Source organism: Cimex lectularius, unplaced genomic scaffold, assembly GCF_000648675.2.
Source record: "Cimex lectularius strain Harlan isolate CLEC.00 unplaced genomic scaffold, Clec_2.1 scaffold1, whole genome shotgun sequence".
NCBI classification, from domain to species: Eukaryota; Metazoa; Arthropoda; class Insecta; order Hemiptera; family Cimicidae; genus Cimex; species Cimex lectularius.
The window spans coordinates 2,937,141-2,959,714 of NW_019392813.1; the positions used below are offsets into that span (position 1 = coordinate 2,937,141).

At 35.3% G+C, this 22,574-nt stretch overlaps 2 protein-coding genes across 4 annotated transcripts in view; one reads left to right on the forward strand and one right to left on the reverse strand.

Moving 5' to 3' along the window:
- LOC106669648 (UDP-N-acetylglucosamine--peptide N-acetylglucosaminyltransferase 110 kDa subunit) overlaps positions 1-1,984 on the forward strand; it is a 119,105-nt gene extending 117,121 nt beyond the window's left edge. For both annotated transcript variants that reach the window (XM_014399298.1, XM_024228282.1), the window contains exons 16-19: positions 51-239; positions 1,074-1,301; positions 1,367-1,619; positions 1,678-1,984. In XM_014399298.1, the coding sequence (XP_014254784.1) occupies positions 51-239; positions 1,074-1,301; positions 1,367-1,619; positions 1,678-1,964 (957 nt within the window). In that variant the 3' untranslated portion in view covers positions 1,965-1,984. The remainder of the gene's footprint in view (positions 1-50; positions 240-1,073; positions 1,302-1,366; positions 1,620-1,677) is intronic.
- Positions 1,985-8,711: 6,727 nt separating this feature from the next.
- LOC106665470 (lipopolysaccharide-induced tumor necrosis factor-alpha factor homolog) lies at positions 8,712-19,537 on the reverse strand. Of its 2 annotated transcripts, none has more exons than XM_014391906.2 (4): positions 19,269-19,537; positions 13,979-14,023; positions 13,777-13,912; positions 8,712-9,186 (listed from the first exon to the last, which is right to left on the reverse strand). In XM_014391906.2, the coding sequence occupies exons 1-4, from the start codon at positions 19,366-19,368 to the stop codon at positions 9,081-9,083; spliced, it is 387 nt and encodes a 128-aa protein (XP_014247392.1). In that variant the 5' UTR covers positions 19,369-19,537; the 3' UTR covers positions 8,712-9,080. The 2 variants fall into 2 exon arrangements, with proteins under 2 accessions (XP_014247392.1, XP_024084108.1); XM_024228340.1 differs by lacking the exon at positions 19,269-19,537 and adding an exon at positions 14,162-14,206 and having other exon boundaries at positions 13,979-14,066.
- Between the last annotated feature and the right edge of the window lie 3,037 nt (positions 19,538-22,574).

A 22,574-nucleotide genomic window follows, 5' to 3' on the forward strand; every position in this document is an offset into this window, starting at 1 on the left:
AGTAATTTTGTTTTTAAGAGCAAACGATAACGATTTGTTTGTATATTTAGCAAACCAAGAAAGCAGAGCTCGCCGACAATGTAGCAGTTATAAATGCGACCGACCTTTCACCGATGATTGAAAACACAGAAGTCAGGGAAATCCGTGAAGTCGTTGAAACAGTCTCTGATACTAAAACCAGTCGCCCGGTCGAGATTTCGCTCAAAGTGGCACAACTTCCTACAACAAACCCGATTGAGGTAATTTAGTTATTGCAAAATAAATCATGCATGTTTCTAACTCAATTCACTAGTTTCGTGGTCTGCTTGACCAATTAATATCTTGCAATTAATTAAGGTTTTCAGTTGACATAAAAAAGTCGATAGAACGAACAGGATTCGAACCCATGATCTTTGGCTTGATATGCCGCTACTTTACCACTTGAGCTATCGTGACCTTGATCCACTCAGACATCAGCTTCCCATCTCAACCACACCTTTTGAATTTTCCCTCCTTTTTGCCATTTTTCAAATGTTGTGTAATCAATTTGATTCTTGGCGACAAATGAAAAATGGCAAAAAGGAGGGAAAATTCAAAAGGTGTGGTTGAGATAGGAAGTTGATGCCCGAGTGGATCGAGGTCACGATAGCTCAAGTGGTAGAGCAGCGGCGTATCAAGTTGAAGATCGTGGATTCGAATCCCGCACATGCTTGACTTTTTTATATCAACTAAAAAACCTTAATTAATTGTAATGTATTAATTGGTCAAGCGGACCACGAAATTAGTGAATTAATCATTTAAAATGAAGTATACTTCTCTAAAGCTCTTTGTGGCCATTTCATTTGTCATCCAGAATCCAATCCGATTACACAACATTTGAAAAATGGCAAAAAGAGGGAAAACTCATAAGGTGGGGTTGAGATGGGAAGTTGGTGTCCGAGTGGATCAAGGTCACGATAGCTCAAGTGGTAGAGCAGCGGTGTATCAAGCCGAAGATCGTGGGTTCGAATCCTGCTCGTGCCATTGACTTTTTATCTCAACTGAAAACCTTAATTAATTGTAACATGTTTCTAACTTTTTTTTTATATTTACAGACGATGATTGCTTCTGGGCAGATCCAGACCTCCCTCAATGGAGTCGTCGTACAAAATGGACTAGCTACCAACCAAACGAATAACAAAGCAGCAACAGGTGAAGAGGTGCCACAGAGTATTGTCATAACGACACGACAACAGTACGGCCTGCCTGATGAAGCAGTTGTATATTGCAATTTCAATCAACTTTACAAAATCGATCCAGTCACGTTGCAGATGTGGGTCAATGTAAGTGAATATTAAAACTAATTTTACTTTTCATTTTTGATTATAAATAATTTTTATATGTCCAGATTTTGAAATCTGTACCAAATTCGGTAATGTGGCTGTTGAGATTTCCCGCCGTGGGTGAGCCACACCTTCAAGCAATGGCTTCTTCCCTCGGCCTCCCACCAGGCAGAATCATCTTCAGTAATGTCGCCGCGAAGGAAGAGCATGTCAGAAGGGGTCAACTGGCTGATGTCTGCCTCGACACCCCTCTTTGCAACGGTCATACAACCAGTATGGATGTCCTGTGGACCGGAACACCGGTTGTCACTTTACCAGGTATTTGATTAAAAAAAGGGGGAAAAAAAGAAAATATTCTAATGTTAATTTTTTATAGGAGAAACACTCGCTTCAAGAGTAGCTGCATCTCAACTCGCAACCCTCGGTTGCCATGAACTCATTGCAAGAACAAGACAAGAGTACCAGGACATCGCCATCAGGCTTGGCACTGATCGAGAATACTTGAAAGCGATGCGTGCCGAGGTTTGGCGTGCTCGAACCGACAGCCCGCTCTTCAATTGTAAAATGTACGCCGAAGGTTTGGAGAAGCTCTACCACCTCATGTGGGCGAAACATGCCAACGGAGAGAAAACCGATCACATATCAGTCGCCGTAAATAACTAAGAAGAAAACTTTTCCTGATATTTTTCATATTCAGTTTTCTTGGAATTTGTAATTATCTAGGCTTAGTTCTCCTTTATTAGAGGGTTTTTCTTTCATTTTGTAAGCATATAATTTTATTTGACACCTATATAAAATGACAAGTTTCTGTACAAAAGTTTAAAAACTTCAGTCACTTTCTTTTTCTCACTATTTACTTTTTTAACAAATGATATTTAAAATAAAATTATTGAAGTACTAATTTAAATACATTCCTTTTAAATTTTTACGTTTAAATATCAATCAATAACAAGACAAAAAAGAAAAATAAGAATTTCAAGATTTAAAAGAAAAATTAATTTTATCCACAATTTTGTTAAATCAAAAAGTCTTCTTGAGAGAAAAGAAATAATATTTTAAAATACATGGATTAAATATATTGAAAGAGACTGTTTATGTAGATGTTTGGCAAACAAATTAAATTACCAGGGAGTTACCAGGATTAAAATATCAAATTGCTAAGAGGCGTTACTTAATAATTCCACTTTATTTCATGATTTTTCTCTCCTTTTCTTTTTTATTATGAAATTATTCAATTACGCTCATGTGGTACAAAGTTTATTTTGTATACAAGATAGTAGACTCGTTTGTTGAAATATTGCGGAAAAGATAGGATTGGAAAAGATATACGCCATGATAAAAGTTAACTGGCTAACATGAGCATGTGAGACCTAAATTTTAAATTTCATATTAGTCTCATCAGTTTGAAACATCATTTTTACTTGTCTAGAAAAAAAATTGTAATAAAATGATGTTTTAAAACCGTGTAAGGAAATCTTGGATCTCAAACAACTTGAGTGTATATACTTTTTTTGAACATATATTTTGTTTTATTTATTAGAGCTTGTAACAGTAAATGGATAAAACTGAAGGATGTGGCACCTTACCATGTTAAATGATCCGTAAGGAAATTATTTGATCTGATGTCAAATATTTTGTGTAAGCTTTGTTAATTTATTGCCAAACTTTTTGTATCGATTTAAGTGTCAAAAGATAAATTGTGTATCATTCAGATATATTTGGCTGTATAAATTAAAAATAGACTTTAATCTTTTATGTCTGGTTTTTATTATCTAACATGCCTTTGGCAATGGTAAATTTGGCCAAATAACATTTTTTTATTAATATGTTGACTCTGAGGTAGTTTAGAAAAAACCGCTCTTAATCAGATTGAAACGGCTCACTCGAAGTGAATCATCATCTTTTTTCATGGCTCACCAAATTTATCGTATTTATCCCATAATTCCATGGGTAAACTTTGGCAAATTTTTCTAATTAAGGTGTGCCAGTGCTTAAAAATACCTTTCTCATTTATTTATTTATTTTTTTAATTGCCAATAATAAATTTCAATAAAAAAAATAAATAAATGAAAAAGGTGGAGCAATTCTTTTCGTTCACATAACAATTAACAACTCTGTAATTGTATTACCTTTTTCTTGCGAACAAGTGAATAAAACAATAAAAAAATATAAATAATAACTATGTGGGTACGTAAGAGCCAAGGAAATATTAGTGGCGTGGGAATTGGAGCTGAACCAGGATGAGGCAGAAAAACGACCTGAACGCCCTCCTGGTTACTCCTTTCTTTCATTGTACAGTGGGATATGGCAAAATTAAAAACGATACACCCCACAATGTATATGGAGTAATGTTTGAAGCCCTAAAAAATTACTAAAGAGATGCCAGACACATCTGTAAAGGTTTTAACATCCAAAACGTCAGAGGGCATGGGGATGTGCCAAGAACACGGTTAAGAAATTTAAAAAATTGTTACCCAACCACCACGAGCATAAACATGACAGATCTAAACGCCATGCGCACTGCGTGTCATAAAAAGTAAATCTCATATACAGTGAGTTCCAGAAGATCAGGAGAACAGCTTTCGTGGACCCCTTAGTTAAATAAATAAAAGGGATCAATACAAATGGGAAGGTTGTGTTAGCTTGGGTTCCCGGCCACATAAGGATACCCGGGAATGAAGAAGTAGAAAGGGCGGCCAAAGATGCCGGAAAATAAGGATACAAGGTTATTAATTTCTTAGGCCTAGTACGCACTGGATTCTTTGAGTTGACTTTTAATCTCCAGAGAGTCTTGGTTGTGTCTAGCCTGAGTCCGGGCTGCCCCGACTCAGTTGCGATGAATATGGTGTGTTGCAGGCTAGCATTTTCGGACTCTGAATCCCATCCGATGTGGAATTCTTTGACTCAATGTTGCGCAATATTTGCCAGTGTGGACGTGAATCGGAACAAGCGCTCTTGCTTCATTTCTTTATTAGTTGACGTAGTGAGTGTTTTTTTGAAGATTTTGACAGTGTCTTGTAAAAAGGTGGAGTACCGAGTTGACATTACAATTAATCATTCACAAAATACAGAAATTGGGAATTGAAAAGCCAAACATTGAACGGTTTAGCACAAAAATTCAGTGTTTACGTTGCCAAAATTGAAAAAAAAAAAAAATTCACTTTAAAAGGACAGTTCCATTTGTTTTGAAATTCTGAAGGTGAACATGAGGCTTGTATGCGAGTCTACACTCACGAGAAACCGGAGAGTGGCAGCTAATCAGTTGTCCGGAGAGATCGATTCCCAAAAGTTGGTATCTTTCTTGGAAATTTGACCACCAACTTTTATTAAAATGGTTTCAAAATCGGTCAGACATCCTCAAAAAATTTCTGAACCCTGTGCCATCATTTAATCTCAATGTGTCCAAAAGATTTTTCCCGTGCTGATTCCTGCCGTGAAATATTTGTCGAACCCACCATCTTTTGGGCATTTTTTAATGCATCTCCGATTGGATTCAGTACGGACAATGCAAAAAAAGAGCAAGGGAATTTCCTGAGAGAGCGAGTTCCTCCGTCAATTTCACTGGCACTGATGAATGTGAACTGAATCTTGGACTGGACACAGTTCTTTGTCACGGAGCAAAGTCGGGGCAACAATGAACCTGCAACATTTATTGATTCAAAGAATCTCAGTGCGTACTAGGCTTAATACTCTAAAAGAAAAATGAAGAGACTGCTGTAAAAATAAAAATAATACTGCCAACCTTGGCAGATGAAGGAAGACGCCGGTCCATAGAGTAAGGGTCAAAAAGAGAAAAGGGCCAAACTGACAAGACTGCGATATGTCATACAAGGATAACTCACCGGCGCCTTTTGGCTGGAAAGCGACCATGTAGGTGCCCGTTATGCAAGGTCGTTAAAAACGGTCGAATAATTTTCAGTTGTTGAAGGCTTGATATATTACAAAATATTTTGACATACAGATGAAATGTGTAGAGATTAGTGACCGTTAATCGATAGTTATTCAGAAATCGTGAGATGCGGTCGGGTGTGATGTAGGTTTCAGAAAAACATTTTCTTTATCGTGCCAACGTTTCGATCTTTTATTGAGATCATCTTCAGGGCCNTCTGTCACACACAACACACTGAACCATATGGGTTGATCTCAATAAAAGATCGAAACGTTGGCACGATAAAGAAAATGTTTTTCTGAAACCTACATCACACCCGACCGCATCTCACAATATCTGAATAAAAATACAGATGAAAATGTAACGATGAGCTGGGTTATCGACCTGCTGGAAACAAAGTTTTTCAAGGATCTACGGAAGAGGTCAACATAGAAAAAAAAACTTCCTTTCAGTTTTCACTGAGCTTTCGACAGTTTTTATACTGTCATCTTCAGGGCTTTAACCTTAATGGGGAAATAAAAAGGAACATGGTGTCCTGGGCACTGAAGTACATTACGTTTTTGGTGCTCAGCATCTCATAAAAGTAAAAACAAACACTTCTTCGACAAGAGGACAAAGGCTCTGGGAAACGCCCCCGACAAAATGATGATTTTGACCTACCATCTCTTCTTGGGGCACTGATCGCAGTTCCAATACCTCAGGGCTATAGGAATTTTTAAATGTATATATTGTGTCTGTGTTGAATTTATGTTATTTTACTGGAATGAATGTAATTTATTAGCATGAAAGGAAGGGGTTGTTTAACCCTGGCTGGAGGAATATCGAGTCCTCTGGGGAATGAATCTGATGAGATTTCTATTTTTTGGTGATGTGTGTATATATATTTTGTCTACTTATTGGTTGTCAACCTGAGGTACGAAAGAGAAGGTAGAATTTTAGGATACGTATAAAAGCAGAGATACTACAGAAGTGAAACTGATGAAAAGTCCACATTTCATAACATGTTTGGTTTGGAATCAACATTCAAATTTTAATTTATACTCATTAATGGTTCATCATATTCTAGAAAAGAGATTATTTGGTTTATGGTAACCAAAATATTATATGAATGTTCTTGTTTCTAATTTCTCAAGGTACCAAGTCATGCTTCTGATTTAGCAGTTGACATTGGTATCATTGTTTATTTTTAAATTAAATTCATTTCTTAAAAAAAAAAAAAAAAAAAATATTTACAAAAAAAAAAAAAAAAAAAAAAAAAAAAAAAAAAAAATTAAAAATTGGATGCTATCATAAATGGTGCCTCATACCGCCCTTCCTTTAATTCACTGAATTTAATTCTGAATAATCATTCTTCAGCATGTTCGTCAAAAAGCAAACTGGCACATTTTTTCACCTGGTGCAACTGGTAAAAATTTATCGCTCTTGAGGGGAGTATTTTGTTGAGCAATCAAACTGCCTTCGATCATTATTTCTTCACTAATATTTTGAGGAATTACATTATTGGAATCAGTACTGAAAAAGATTTATTTTTATCTTACAAAAGACTGTAATTGAAAGACTGAAATTGTTAATAAGAATTCAAATAAAATTTATATATATATATATATATATTTTTTTTTTTTTTTTTTTTTAATGTGAACATTGATACAATATCGTCATCAATGTTTCATGGCAAACAATTAACCATAGTATCTACTGACACTGGGGCATTTATAATACGTCCAAAAATCCCAAATTGACCTTTACGTGCTGTAATTGTCGAATTTGCATAAATGGTATGCTTGAAGAAATAAGTCGCTCTGAGACTAAATCCAATGTCAGAAGATCTGATGGTTTTTATGGGTATTTAAAACAATTGAATTTGGATAACATAGAGATATTATTTTTCTCCAATGTGCAGCAATTTTAGTGTCAATACATAAATGTATAAATATAAACTGCCCAAGAAGTAAAATGTTATATGTTCTGACTCGCTCTCTGCCTTGTCAGCATTGAATGATCCCCCCCCCCCCAGGAAATATTCATGGCATTAAAATGACTTTCTCAGAGAGGTATTGGGGTTATTTTCTTGTGGTTTCCTGGCCACAGCGGCATCGCTGGAAATGAGATTGCGGATAGGGCAGCCAGAGAGGCAGCTATTTCAGGGCAGTTAGTAAGAGAAGTTCCAGGTGATGATTATTAATATAATAATAAATATAAAATCAGAAATTTTATGTGAAAAAGACTGGCACGATGTTGGGGAAAATAAGCTTAGAGAAATAAAACTAACGGTTAAACCTTGGCCGAGTTCAATCTGGACTAACCGAGGTGGTTCTCACAAGATTACAAATTGGCCATTGTAGGATCACTAAGGGACATCTAATGGCTAGAGAACCACCTCGTCTGTCCTTGTTGCAATGATTACAACTAATTATTACAACTATAATTATTACAACTAAACACATTCTTCTGCACTGTCCAAATGTACTCATTGAACAGACACCACATCTCTTATGCCCTCTGTAACATACTAAAAGACGATCCAGATACCATAGACCAACTTTTTCAATATCTTAAGACTACTGATTTAATGAGCAGGATATAAATTAGCGTGGCCTTTGCTGTTTGTGTGGGCAGAGAGGTCTTGTTCCCTAGGGGTGGAGGCTGGGGGGTCGGGCGTGGCAGAGGGTCGTGCGCTTTGCATATGGGTGAAAAAGAATACCCTAGCTCTTGAAGGATGTGGATGTTCCATCCCAAAAAAAAAGGATGTTATTTTGATTTAATGACTGTTTACATGTTTTACATGCAGTTATCGCATCAACATTAACCCCTGGGACTGCAGTGCGTAACATTTCTTTGTTATAAGATAAATCTTTTTCAAAACTGTAATCTGTCACACACAACACACTGAACCATATGGGTTATCTATAAAAAAAAAAAAAAAACTTGTTAAAGTGTTTATGTGCATTTTTATATTTTTCAAAACCGTTGTATGGAGGTATAATTAAGCCATTTACATCACACAGAACTTGTAAATGGTACAATGCCTCTGGATGGTCCAACATCATCGACAGAAATGTTTGGCAATGTTTCTTAAATTGTGACAAGTATATTGACAAGAACAGTTGTAATTTTATTTTGTCTTTTTCTGTACTCACGAGTTTGACCTGCTAGGTTTTCACTTACAAAAGGATATTATTTGTTCAGTCTATTATAACTGATTTATATTTTATTTACTATTTATTTATAATATTTTTATTGATTTATAACTAAACAGATTTATAATATTATAACAATATAATTTATAACAAAAAGGTACCAAGTAACTCTGCTTGATTTTTATAACCGAGGCAGAAAAATTAAAATCAAAATTCAAGTGTATAAACCTTAAGGAGTGGTGCATTGATCCACAATCAATAATAATCAACAAGTGTGTATTAAATTAAAATCGAAATCCAAGTGTATAAAAAAATTTTGGTGACAGCATACAGGAATTCCCACCTCTCTCTTTTCGTCATAACCATGCTTGATGATGGGGGGAGTAGTGCTCCATTTTTTGTCACGCGGAATGATTTTATTCTACCAAGCATAAGGAAGGTTCACTTCAAAAATATATATATTTTTTTAAATTTTTTGTCCGTTTTTATTTTACTTACAAATTACAATATCATACTTATTTATAATACAAATGTTCACACTTTTAAAAAATATATGCTAATGTTTAAAAATTTCAAAGCAATTATAATTAAACAATACACAATTTGATCTACCGCGCAATTTAACTCTAAGTAAATACAGTTATCACAACTTTTTGTTTCCAAATTACTCGTTTTGAGAGCACTTTTACATCACTTTTTTTCTCTTTTTTTATATAATATTTTTACCTGTGGTCCACTGAATGTAATAATCAGTTAAGAAACGTACATACCAAGGAAGGCATTGCAATTAGGGCAAAAATGGCGGGTCTTCACTGGACTCCATACACAGAGTGGAATGCATGAGCACAATATACCAATACTGCAACAACAAATTCAATTCTGAGAAATCATTAAAATTTTAATAATACTAATACATATAAACATTCTAATGACAATAATAACTACAAAATAGTTTTATCTCTTTAGAATCGTAGGGATCCCTTTTGTACTTTCTTTTACTGTAAGTGATCTCGTTAACAGCTTTCCTGGACGATTTTTGTTCTTTTATTAATTATTTTATTTATTGCTATCTGTACAAAACAAATATACATTGAGCAAATAGTATAATTATATACAAATTTGACAGATATGGAGACAGTGGGTAGGGAAACTAGCCAGTGCTAGAACTCTTTTATTTTTAGTTGGGAGGGTTAAGATAGTCGACGAAGCCATCGTTGTTTTAGACGGCGTGGAAGGATAGTTTATAGTAGAAATTGAGGATGCACGTTCAGATCAGTTCTTGCACAATAAGATTTGTAGATTTGATCAATTCATTATGTAGAATGGAGCGTTGAGGATACGGCAGAGAACTTTGGATTAAAAGGATTGGATTCGTTAATGTTAGAGGATTTGGCCAAGCAACACGATTCGACTCCATAAGTCTAAATAGGTCTAATGAGTGTTTTGTCAGCAGTTAGTTTGTTATGGCTTAGAGTTGATTTTGGTCCCAGTAGGTGTCTGAGTAAACCGTATCTTCTGTTGTTCTTGTATTTTTTATCTTCCGGGGGTTCCGTGTAAGTCTGCTATCTAAGTAGATAGATAGATATACTTTATTTACAAAATGAAAGAAATTTAGAGTTAAAAATAAAAAACACAGTATTATTATCGCATGGTATTAAGACCGTCAAGCCAGAGTTCGAGTGCAGTACTATTCCAAGAATATACATAATTATGTAATTATAAGAAAAGGAGAATTTATAATATCAACTTCAGAGGTTACAATTATTTACAGGACTTTCAAATTACTAGATTGAAATGCGATAAACTTTGAAAATAATAAAAATGACACTTCAAAGAACCAAAGCAAGGATTCCAACTCACAAAGGGTCCCCCACTGGCAAACAGAATTCGCATTTAGAAGCCCACAAAGTAGAAATTATATGTATTACCTGCGAGAGCAAAAAAGGAAACAAAAGACGAACAGAATATTAATTCCCTACATTCCAATATATTCATGTCTGTAAAACCAGACTTTCCAAGCAAAATTAACAAGACCCCGGCAGAAGGGCTATAAGCTCTTCCCTCATCAGAAAACCCTTACCCACATACAGATACCTCAATTTGTTAAGGACCGAGCATCTAGCAAGAAAATAAAATGCATCGTCACGATCACCTGAGTTGCAAAGAGAGCACACTGCAGTGGCAGGAGTACCCCCAACCCAAGGCCTGAAATTCAGGAACAACTCCCCTTGAATTTTAAACCACCAGAGAACGAAAGAAAAAGAGAACAGAGCATCATTTGCTGGAGCAGAAAAAACATTGCAAGGAGTTAGGGAATGATTCAATTCCTTGTAGAATTGGAATCTATTTGAATCCACGGAACGAAAAATACAACTCTCCCGATGATGAGCCCCCATAATATGAAGAAAATTGGAAAAAATTTCAGACCATGCTGCAGAATTATACAAAGAGAACCGAGCCACATTATATCTCTCCGCAAGAGAATTCTAGGATTTGAACCAGGATATTTTACTCTTAATAACTTCAAGTGATGTGATTTTTGCCAGGCGAGAGTCAGGAGCTTGAAGCGATTTCAAAATAAAATTAAAATGTAAGCTTAAAGAATAAACAAACAACAGTTTTATGCCATTCTCAATATACAACATATAATTAGGAGTTGATGATGACAAGGCAAACAACTTGCAAACAAAAAAACGGTGAACTTTTTCTATCTCTTCATATTCGTGACAGCCCCAAACTTGACCTGCATAGCAAAGAATAGCACAAACGGCTGTGAAAATTTGATATTTACTTTTTATTGATACAGTCATTAGTTTGTTATGGCTTAGTTGATTTTGGTCCCAGTAAGTGTCTGAGTAAACCATATCTTTTGTTGTTCTTGTATTTTTTTAACTTGGGTTCCATGTAAGTCTGCTATCTAAGTAAATCCCCAGGTAACTGACTCAGTTGGATGGAGTACCTTGTTATTTATGTGCACTCATATACGGGTGTGACTTTTGAGCGTACAAGTTGGCTTTTTTTTGCTCATTCAACCTGATCTGCCACCAAGTGCAAAATGAGTCTGGGTTGTTTGTTTTGAGTTGTGTTTGGATTTGTAGGTATGCTGGCAGTGTAGAAAATAGTGTAGAAGACTGGACCTAGAATCCTTATGGAATGCCAGCTTTGATCAGCGAGATGGGTGGAAAATTGGTGCTGATTCTCACTTTAAACCAGTGGTTCCCAAACTTTTTTGACCCATAGACCCCTTTTTATAGTAAAAAATTGCCCACGGACCCCCAAGAGAAAAAGTCACATGAATGCATAATATAAAAATTAAAAAAAAAAAGTTTTGTTGAAGAAGTATTTTTAAAATTAGAAATTATAATATTAATTACTTTTGTTAAAAAAAAAAAAAATTAATGACGGATGTTAAGATGGAGTGATGAGATGTTATGAGTGTATAATTTCTAATCGGTTTCTTTCTTTTGTGATGAGGCTCATAACGGCACTGAATCCACGTTCTACCAAATAGGAAGACGGGAAAGCAGTCAACAGCTTCTGTACAATAACCCATAATGCAGGATATAAAATTGGGATCTGTTTTTGTAACCAGAATTTGTGGTATCCTTGTTCAAACATTGGTTTAAGTTCCTCATCTGTGGATATTTCAATAAGTTCCTCCTGTATTAGTATGGATTCATCTGTGTATGGGATCTGAGTTTGTCCACGCGCAAAAGGGTTCAACACCCAGACGGGAATATCCAAGTGAAGAATATCTTCAAATCTTTGGTTCAGGTCTGCATGAAGAGCCCTTAAGTGTTGACATAAGCAAGCAAATCTTCATCTCTTAATTTGCAATTTCAAAAGATTTGGAAACAGAGCATTCTCCTCTTCCCAAGTTTTGTTTGTAAAGAAAAAGTTTTGCAACAAACACAGATATTACGCTTTTAGTTTTGATTAAATTTAATTGGTCACCTTGTAGTTTCAAATTAGTTTTGTTTAAATTTGGCAAATAAATAAGACATATAAGCTATGTCATTTTTGAGTTAATTAAATTGTGTCGCAAACCATTGTCTTTGGTTTCCAGGAATTCCAACCCTGAATCAAAGAGCGCATAAAATCAATTTAAACATGCACTTTTAGATAGCCAACGTACTTCTGTTTTACATTATATTATTATTTATATTACATTATTTTATATTAAACCTTGCACAGACCCCCTGACGTTGTTCAGAGACCCCCAAATCAATTTTAAATTTCCACGGACCCCCTGAATGATACCGGGGACCCCTGGGAGTCCGTAGGGACCACTTTGGGAACCACTGCTTTAAACCATTGATCTGAAAGGAATGAGATAATAGGAAGGACATCTTTTAACTTTTAAAGGAGGCAAAGATACATTTTTTATTCTATTTTATTAATTTTTTTATAAAATACATAATTCTTCTCAGGAGGGTGGTTTGTTGGTCTTCATTACTCAGGATTGATATTTCCTAGCTATTGCAGTGCGGTTGCATAAGATAAGCTTTATTGTCTCTTTCTACTTTAGGCATAATCAACATAGGTCATCTGTTAAGTTCCTTTTTTTAATTCTTTTTTTTAGTAGTATTTTACTAGTGCAAGTTCAAGTATTTTTTGTTTTTTTGTGAGTAATCATTTATCTTGTCTCATAATTTAACTTGTGTCTCTTGTAACCTGGTTAATTGGTTTTAACTAGATGTGACTTTTTTGAAAAAGAACAAGTTTTTTTAATATATAATGGCCTCACGATCGATGTTTATTAGCCAAGGAGAGATTATCTTGAGTATTCATATAAGATATTGTGAAAAAAAGGCCAGAGGCGACGGTGGGAATTGAACCCACGACCACGGGGTCTATGAGCTGAGAGTCTCTCAAGCTAACCACTCGGCTACTGCAGCCCCCAAAAATCCTGCTATCTGAGATTCCAACTCTTTATTGTTAAACTAGGAGCCCAAGTTTTTTAAAAGGATATTTAGGCAATTCCAGGCTAGTTTTGAGTTTATCTTGTAGGACTGAAAAGCCTTGCTATCAGATAATATTTTTTACAGTGTACCCTTGAGATTGTTATTTTTTGTGCACGTTTCTATGGATAGTTTTGGTGGATCCCAGTAGCAAGTGGTGCTCTTATGGCTTATTTCCGTTTCATTTTCCATCTTTGGGCCATCTGGGTCATTGGATCGTATATGACTTTAAATAATGTAAATACATCAATTATACACATTCAAACAATTTAAAGCCATAACAACATGTAAATAAATACGAATTCGGTTCGGTTCAAACCTAATTAGGAACTACTATCAACAAATATTATTTTTACTTTTTATCTCACTAGATAAAAAAACTGTTTGTTTTCAAATATGTATTTATCATTACAATTCATTGACTGTCAATAAATATTCGTCAATCAACACCTTTTCTATTATCACAGCCTTAATAATATTATACTCACCCTGATAAAAGCAAACACAAGCAGCATAAATATTTCCCCACGTTGTTTTCCTTTGTTGTCCTTGACTTAATGCGTTTTTCACAACTAGGACAAGTTGTATGGATTGGTTTTGGCCCAACCATTACAGGGGCTGTTCCTAAAAATTAAAATGACCAATAATAATGTTGACTGGATATTGACATAGATAATATATTCGACTTACTGATGATAGCTACATTGTTGCTTTGAGGTGGATTCACAGGTGGAACTAAAACCAAAACCAAAATATACATTTCCAATTTTTCAATCAACTGATGTTAGGATAATCATCGGAAAATAATATCAAAGAGTTAGTGCATTAAAAATTTCATAATCCAATATATATTTATATAAATATTTTACATACAATAATAAAACCACTAACGAGTTTTGACATTTGTCCTTGTGTGTATAATTTTATTGTGTTTCTTTCAGTTGGATTGTATTTTCGAGATCATTTGATGAATGCTGAAATTCTTTCAAAGTGGAGAAACATTTCTTCAATACCTAGGAAGAAGTTTGACCCAACCAGGGGAAAATAGGTATGAAAGTTATGAACAAACTTGCAAAAGAGAGTAGGTGTAATATTTAAATCCGACGAACTGCTTAACGTGCTGAAATTGGATCAGAAATAGATAAAAAGAGAATCTCACAGTGGATTAAAATGCCAGGAAGAAATAGAAAACATATTTCAAACAGATGAAAGTGTATCACTCACTCAGCAAGAAAAAATCTAGAGAAATAATAAGCCAACTTCCTGAAAAAAAAGTACGTAATGCAGAAAAAGATGCCTGTGCAAGAAATCTGTCGAAAGAAGCAAGAAATCTGAACATGTCCTATTTGTTGTGAAAGAGCCCAGAGATATTGTACTGTCACTTTGAAAAAGCAATAACATTGTTTAAAGATTTATTAGGTTTCGTGGTCCGCTTGACCAAATAAAATCTTTTCAATTAATTAAGGTTTTAGTTGAGATAAAAAAGTCCGCGTAACGAGCGGGATTCGAGCCCACAACCTTTGACCAAATACGCCGCTGCTCTACCAAAGACACATACATTGAAAAATGGCAAAAAGGAGGGGTTGAAATGGGAAGTTAGTGTCTGAGTGGATCGAAGCAACGATAGCTCAAGTGGTGGAGCAGCGGTGTATTTAGCCAAAGGTCATGGATTCGAATCCTGCTCGTGGCGCTGACTTTTTTCTTTTCTAATTAACTGAAAAGAAATTGTTTAAAGAAGTGATGGAAGCAGTAAAATGGTCAAATTGTTAAATCAGTTACATCTAGAGTCCACAAACATTTAGGTCCATTATTATTTTTATTCTTTACAAATGACTTTATATATTTTCTTTCTGCTACACCATTTCTATTATATGCTGTCTTTTCTTGCAGCAATCTATTGATAATCTTAGTCAAATCTGCTATTTAAATTTAAATGTAGCTAAATGTTCAATAATTTCCTTTAATCGTTCTTCCAACACTATTCTGTATAATTATTCTCTCAACAATACCATATTAAACAGAGTATCCTATGTCAAAGACTTAGGTGTCTTGTGATAGCAAAATTTAAGGAGCATATAACTATAGTGTTACAACTAACAGCATAGTGTTAATAAAAAAAACTATTAAAATTCTGGGTTTTGTTATAAGAAACTATCGTAACTTTCATAATCCCAATTCATTATTGACATTGTACAAAACTCTCATTCGTCCTATCCTTGAATTTTCCACTGTTGTATGGAACCCACACTTTTCTTCTCATTCCAAATTTTTAGATAAAGTTCAAAATAAATTTATTAGAATCCTTCATTTTAGATTTCCTCTGTTTTCATCCTCAGAACTATCTTTTTCTGTTTATAATCTTCCAGGACTAGCTGACAGAAGACTTTTTTTCTATTACTTCCTTACAATATAATCAATTGCCGACTAAACTGTGCTGACTTCATTTCATGTATCACTTTCATGTCCCAATACCTGCAACCAGGCATTAATCTGATCTTTTTTGAAAAGTTGGACCTTTCAAGGCTCATCCTCATTAAAGCAACCATGTCTCTCTATATGAATTTTAAGCTTGAAATCTGGATCGTTGAAAACAACAAACTGTGTGTAATATCCAACTTTTCAAAAAACAACATATTCATCCCACCTTTTTTCATTTCTGCCATTCTTCTATGTTTAATGTACCCTTTTGTAAAATAAATTACATATTTTATTCACCAATAAATATTATAAAGAGAGAAGGAAATAAGATATAACCAAGCATTGTTTTTAATCTAAATTTTAAACATAAATTCCTTGGATTCTACCTGAACAAACGCCACAAGCAGCTCAAAAGAAATGACTGTAAATTACGATTTACCGTGCTAAAACGACTACTTGGCTGATGATCTCAACTTGCAGTGACAAATAAAAGATTATACATCGCCCTGCTGGCCCTATTCAGGCATACAGACACAAACTCTACGAGCCTGCAGAGTTCTAACCACAATCGAATCAAATCCCCTCAATCCCAAATCCTCAGAACAATTGTCGACGCTCCCTTCTATCTTTCCAACCACATGATCCATACCGACCTAAATGTTCCACTTGTCTCTCACCTAGCCCAATACCACTACAAGTTCCATTCTAAACTACCTTATCGTCCTAATCCCCTTGTTAAAAACCTGTCATCCACCACCTTACCAAATAATCCCCGCAGGAGACTGAAGCATGTCCCCGTGATAACCTTTCTTTGCCTTCATAAGATGAACTCATTTTTCTGACAGACTAACGACTTTCATCTATGGATGCTTGCTGCTCATGTGTATAAATATAGTTGTATTATATAAAATATAATTCTTCTATTATATAAAATATATAAATATAATTTATTGCTTATTATTATAATTAATGTTTTCTGCTGTTTTGTTCTTGTTATTTTATAAATTTCGTTTATCTACTACTTAAATTCTACAAAGTGCCCTTTCTCTCTCCTGCGTTAAAGTTGGCGCATTTTGCTAATGTTCTTGTGGCTTTGGCGGCTGGTGACTCAGATTTAGCCTTACTACAGTCCTTCGTTCAACAAATAAGTGACTGGTGTGAAAAGTGGAAGGTGAAGCTTAACTCGAAAAAATCGCAACTGATATGTTTCACTTACAAAAGAAGCGTTCAAACGTCATCGATAAATCTCCAAGGGGAAGCCATCCAACAGCAAACCTCAGTCAAATACCTCGGGTTACACCTTGACTGATTTAAAAAGTGAATTTATACAATGCAAAAAATATTTTTTTATATTCAATCAAAGTATGTCTACTGACTGAATGGCACAATTTCACAGAAAACAAACACTGAGTGAGTGATACTTTGATATACTTTGAATATCAAAAATATTTTTTGCACTGTATAAATTCACTTTTTTCCACACCCTACATGTATTTGTTAAATTTAAACAATGTAAGTCCCAGGCCCTGAAGAGATCTCAATAAAGATCGAAACGTTGGCACAATAAAGAAAACGTTTTTCTAAAACCCATATCACACCACACCACATCTCATGATCTCCGAATAATTATAATTATTATTTATTCCAGTTAATTATTCTTTTCATCTAAGGTTTTTGGTCGAGATGAAAAATTAGTATCACGAGTGGGATTCAACGACCTTCGGTTCAATACACGCTGCTCTACCAGTTGAGCTATCGTGACTTCGATCCCCTCGGACACCAACTTCCCTTCTCAGACAAAAACCTTAGATGAAAAGAATAATCAATTGGATTAATATGGTCAATTACGTCCACTAAACAAATACGGATTAATTTAATAATTTTATTTGTAAGTTAATATGTAGGACAGATTAATTAGCGAGGGCAGCTGGAATCATAAATGCAACAGCATAGGTCACTCGAAAATCTCACAACTATTGAGTAAGGTTAACGGTCAATTATTAAACGTTAGTGATAAAAAGATTAAAACCTCTTCGGGGGGAAAAGCACTTTCAGGTAGTCACCCCTTGTGATTATAATTATAGTCTGGATGATGACCATCATAACATACACTGCTACACAGATGGATCACTTATCAAAGGAAGAGGGAGTGGTGCAGGAATCTACATACCAAAATTAGGAATCAGCATCTCCTCCCCTCTTGGCAATAACACCTCCGTTTTTCAGGCAGAAATCAGGGCCGTCAATATGTGTTGTAGAACACTTATGGAAAATAAAATTAAGGGAAAAGATATTAAAATCTTTTCTGACAGTCAGGCTGGTCTTAGGGCATTACAAAAACATTTGTCAACCTCACAACTGGTGGAGGAAACTATAGATCTTATCAATAGGATCTCTTTCAGGTTTGAGAATAAGGTGACCCTTATTTGGATACCAGCACATAAAGGACACCATGGCAATGAAAAGGCGGATGGCCTAGCCAAAGAAGGTTCTAATACTGCGTGTCGGACCACAACCGGTATTACCTCACTCTATGAGCACAGCGAAAGAGAGTATTAAAAACTAGGGTATGGAACAATTCCTTAAGGAATGGAATCTATCCCCTGGACACAGGCAATCGAAAGAGTTTGTTAAGGCGATCAAACCAGCAGAATCGAAATGGCTATTCTCTATCTCAAGGAAGGGAATTAGGAGGCTGGTAGGTATTCTGACGGGCCACTGCCCACTGAGAAGACATCTCTTCGTAATGGGTATCCTACCAGATCCCTTTTGCCGCTTCTGCGAAATAAAGAAGAAACGGCAAGGCACTACCTCGCAGAGCGTGATAGCTATGCTAGGTCTAGATTTGAAATCTTTGAAGGAGAGGACATCACCAAATCACTCTCTGAGATAAAATGGTCCAAATTCTTGGGGTTTGTGAACAAGTCCAAGAGGTTTATGCAGGACACGTGAGCTGACCAAGTCCCGGACCTTTTAGGGATGGGGTACGAGGTCTACCCAGGCACTTAACCCCTCGGGTCTTGGTTGCCCACCCTGCAAAATATATATGTGTGTGGGTAAAAAAGGTGGGTCTGTCACCGGACATAATCTCACACGTGCCTTAACATAAGCATCCTACTTATTGCCAATTCAGCAAAACTAGATTGTAATTTTGTTAAAATAAAGTATATACTATAATTTAAAAAATTCAATTGTTTATAGTATCGTATATTCTTTGTAAAAGGATCTTTCACCCATATGTATATATAAATAAATAGTAAAATGAGCAAATTTTTAATGGTGGAACTTTTAATTACAAATATTGGGTTGTTATGAAGGACAGTCCGTAAAATATCACTAGTATTAATATAATTTGTCGTAATTAAAGAAATCAAAGAAGTTTTGGAGTGTTTTCGTTTTATTTTTTAACAATTAATCATTTCTTTCCAGTTCGGAAATACAGTCGATATCAATTTTGTCTCGTTTTATTCAACACCACACTCGTCATAGAAAGACTTCTATTTTTATTTTAATTACACTGATTAAAAAAACTGAAAAAGAAAGAAATCATCAATCAATTTACCACTTGAGATCGCCTCTTCATAACAGGGTGGAGCACTTGGTTGTACAAAGGCATTTTGTGGGTAGCACGGTTCGCTATAATCTGGCAATTTCTTAGACATCTTTTAAGGTGAATCGACCAATCTTAAAAAACTTTATAACTATGTACAACCCAAGTTGACGCCAGTATGCAATTGTAATTCAGCAACAGCAGCAGCAACAGCAGAAGGTAGCTGAGCTATCAGCTATGACTAAAGCGGATTCCAAGTTACCAACATCCGTCAGGACAGTTACTGCAATGCCATCTGCGTCACTACAGTTATGAAACTATTCCGGTGAATTGGAAATATGAAGTGAAAATCACAAAAAACAAAAAACTCAGATAAATCAACGGTTTTTAGATTATACAAATTCAATCTGGGTTGTTTTATTTATTATTAAATGTCCTTCAACCATTATGGATCATTTATTTATTTACGGATCGAAATCCACTATAAAAAGACATTTTACAATAACAAAAAACACAAATAATATATACAAAAAGAATAAGGACATATATACACGGTGATGTTATAAATGATAAATATAAAAATACAATTAAAGAGTAAAAATTGAACAACAAAAATGAAAGACATAATTACTAACCTAAAAACTAAATTAAGGCAAAGGAAACAAAATAAAGCTGAAAGACTATTGAAATTACAATATTTAGTTACATATTTAATGGAAATAATGCTCATTATAGATGTATAATAAGACTAGAGTGCAAGATTTAGGTGAACCAATAAATGAAATAAATTATGATAAACTTTTAACAGCATGAAATATAAAAGCATATAAAAAAAATATAAACTGGTAAGAAAATTCAACTAAAGTAGGGTTGTAGGATATGGTTTTTCACAGATTGCACAGAACTATTGAAGAAGTTACTCATTGCATCATTGCAGATGTTACTCTTGATCATCATTCGGTGTAGAGGAGAAGAGAGTTTTGAATTCAATATAAAATAGTTTGTGGGTTTTAAGAGAGTGTAAAGGGACATATAGCTGTAGCTGAGAGAGGAGAGAAGGACTATCAATGAGATTGTTCAATAATTTAAATACAAAAACAATATAAAATTAATCCCTTCTTAGTGCCAGTTCAAAAGGTTTAAATTCAGAGCGGATTCCAAGGTAGGCGGAGTTCGGAGGAAGATTGAGTTTGTAAGAAAGTTTTTGTAAAAATTTGTTTTGTACAGTTTGAAGTTTTTTTTGATAATTTAGATAGTATGGGTTCCAAATAGGTGTAGCGTATTCTAGTATGGGTTGTACAAAAGCTTTATAAAGATGGACAAAACAGAGGATTTTTAAATTCATAGGTGTTCCGGATGATGAAACCTAGCATCTTCATAGATCTATTTTTTATTGAAGAAATATGTTCTTTAAACTTGAGCTTTTGATCAAAAAGTATACTAAGATCCTTTACGACCTCAACTCGCGTTAAAAGAGAATCATGGAGTCATTTAGTGCAAAATGACCCATAGTGGTTGAAGACTATTTAATAATTAAAACAACCCAGGTTGAATTTGAATCATCTCAAAACGGTTGATTTATCGATTTATCTGTTGTTTTTTTTTAGTGATTTTCACTTTATGGTATTTTCTGAGTTTTTTTTATCTCTAATTAAAAAACAATAAAAAAAAATAAAAAAATTGCCAAACTTATTTTGACCGAATTTTCCTTTGCATTTTCAATTACATTATCAAATAACAATTGGAGTTATACAAATTGAATTACACTATTACATTAAGATGCTATATATTATACATACACTTGTATAGTCAAGTGTTATTATTTTGAAGTTTTCTCTCTTTGTGTAACACAGTTGTTTGTTCTAACTTTGGTTTGTTACCGTTGGATTTGTCATTAGCTGAGAAAAACAGCTATTCGGATTTTCAACCTGAAGGGTGCTGACCTTAGTTTCTGTATATCAGGAAGTTGGCCCACCCAGTTATGTGGATGTTGCTAGTATTCCCCTTAAGCCAAACGCCCAGGAGATCCGCTTCCCTACCAACGCGGTTAAGCTTCGACGGGGGCTATCGACAGCTAGGTCATTTCAGCCCTAAATGCATCTAAACCATAATCTGGCCTAATACTACCTAAATCGGATAAATCAGTTGCACAAATAAATACATTCAGGCATTGCACTCATTCTGATTAGTCGGGCTCTCCAGAGTACTGGCTATTCCTCCAGTATGAGTCATACAGACCTATACACAGTGAGCGGTTTCCCTTTTTCCCTGAGCGCAGCTCACGGCTCGTTCGAACACCATCTCTCGCTAGGGTGCTCCGAGAGGGTAGCAAGCTACTCCACTCTAGGCCCGTCAAGCCTTTTAGGGGTAAGATTTGTCAGGTTGCCTGGCTTGACGGGTAAACACCCTTTACTTACTTACTACTAACTCTGGACAAGGAGGTTTGGGGAAAAGATACACCAATTCAGACAAAACACCAGGCCCCTTTATTTGATATGACTGTACAATTCCCAATATGTATAATCAACGAGTAAATAACCCCCTAACCCTTTTTATAAATCGCAACCCTTATTTTCTATTAAACAATTCATATACAAAACTTATTACTGGAAGACTAATTCTAAATAGAACTAATGCTCTTACTCTCTATAACGAAACCTTAATACTAGGGGCTTAATTATTGGGATTGTAGTACTAAAAGTAGCCCGAAATCGCCCAACAGTTCTCCAAATCTCCCGCAATCCAATTGACAAAAATTTACTCACAGGACTGGAATACGTGCATCTGTTTCGTCGGTTCGGTGGTACGGATCCTGCGAACTATGCTGACTAATCTGCCGCACCAGTTCCCCTTTTGACTCCGTTTGACATACCCACTCGTCGTCTCCACGGGACACTCCGACTGACTCAACTGCGGCCTCTCTTCGGACTCCACCCGGATTCTCTTCTCGGACTCTCCCCAGATTCTCTGATTGTCCTTTTTATATCAATCCATTCAGGGAGGAGTGGGGAACAGTTGGATTTCGAAAATACTGCTATGCTTCCGGGTGACCCGACTGCCCTTTGTCCTCTCCAGGTCATTGAGCGATTTTGGATGAGTTCGGGCATCAGCTAATCCTAAGGGTTGAGCAATAAGGCCACTCGTCAGTCAACAGCCAATTTTTCTAGGGTGATTGCCCCGGGATCAACCCACATTTTTCAATTGAAAACGTCCAGCTGTCATTATTTCGCCAGCTTTTTTCTTTTTTTAGCTGTGTCTGGAGTACTCAAGAAGGACCGGGTCGGCTCCCGCGATTCCAGGCCACCTCCGGTTACTCAC

Bases quoted from the DNA above. Each gene is read 5' to 3' on its own strand.
- LOC106665470 (XM_014391906.2), bottom strand. From the start codon at position 19,368: ATGTCTAAGAAATTGCCAGATTATAGCGAACCGTGCTACCCACAAAAT. The intron at 14,024-19,268 runs GTAAATTGATTG...TTTTGGTTTTAG, and splicing joins TGAAGAGGCGATCTCAAGTG to TTCCACCTGTGAATCCACCT. The intron at 9,187-13,776 runs GTGAGTATAATA...TTGTTGTTGCAG, and splicing joins TTGTGTTTGCTTTTATCAGG to TATTGGTATATTGTGCTCAT.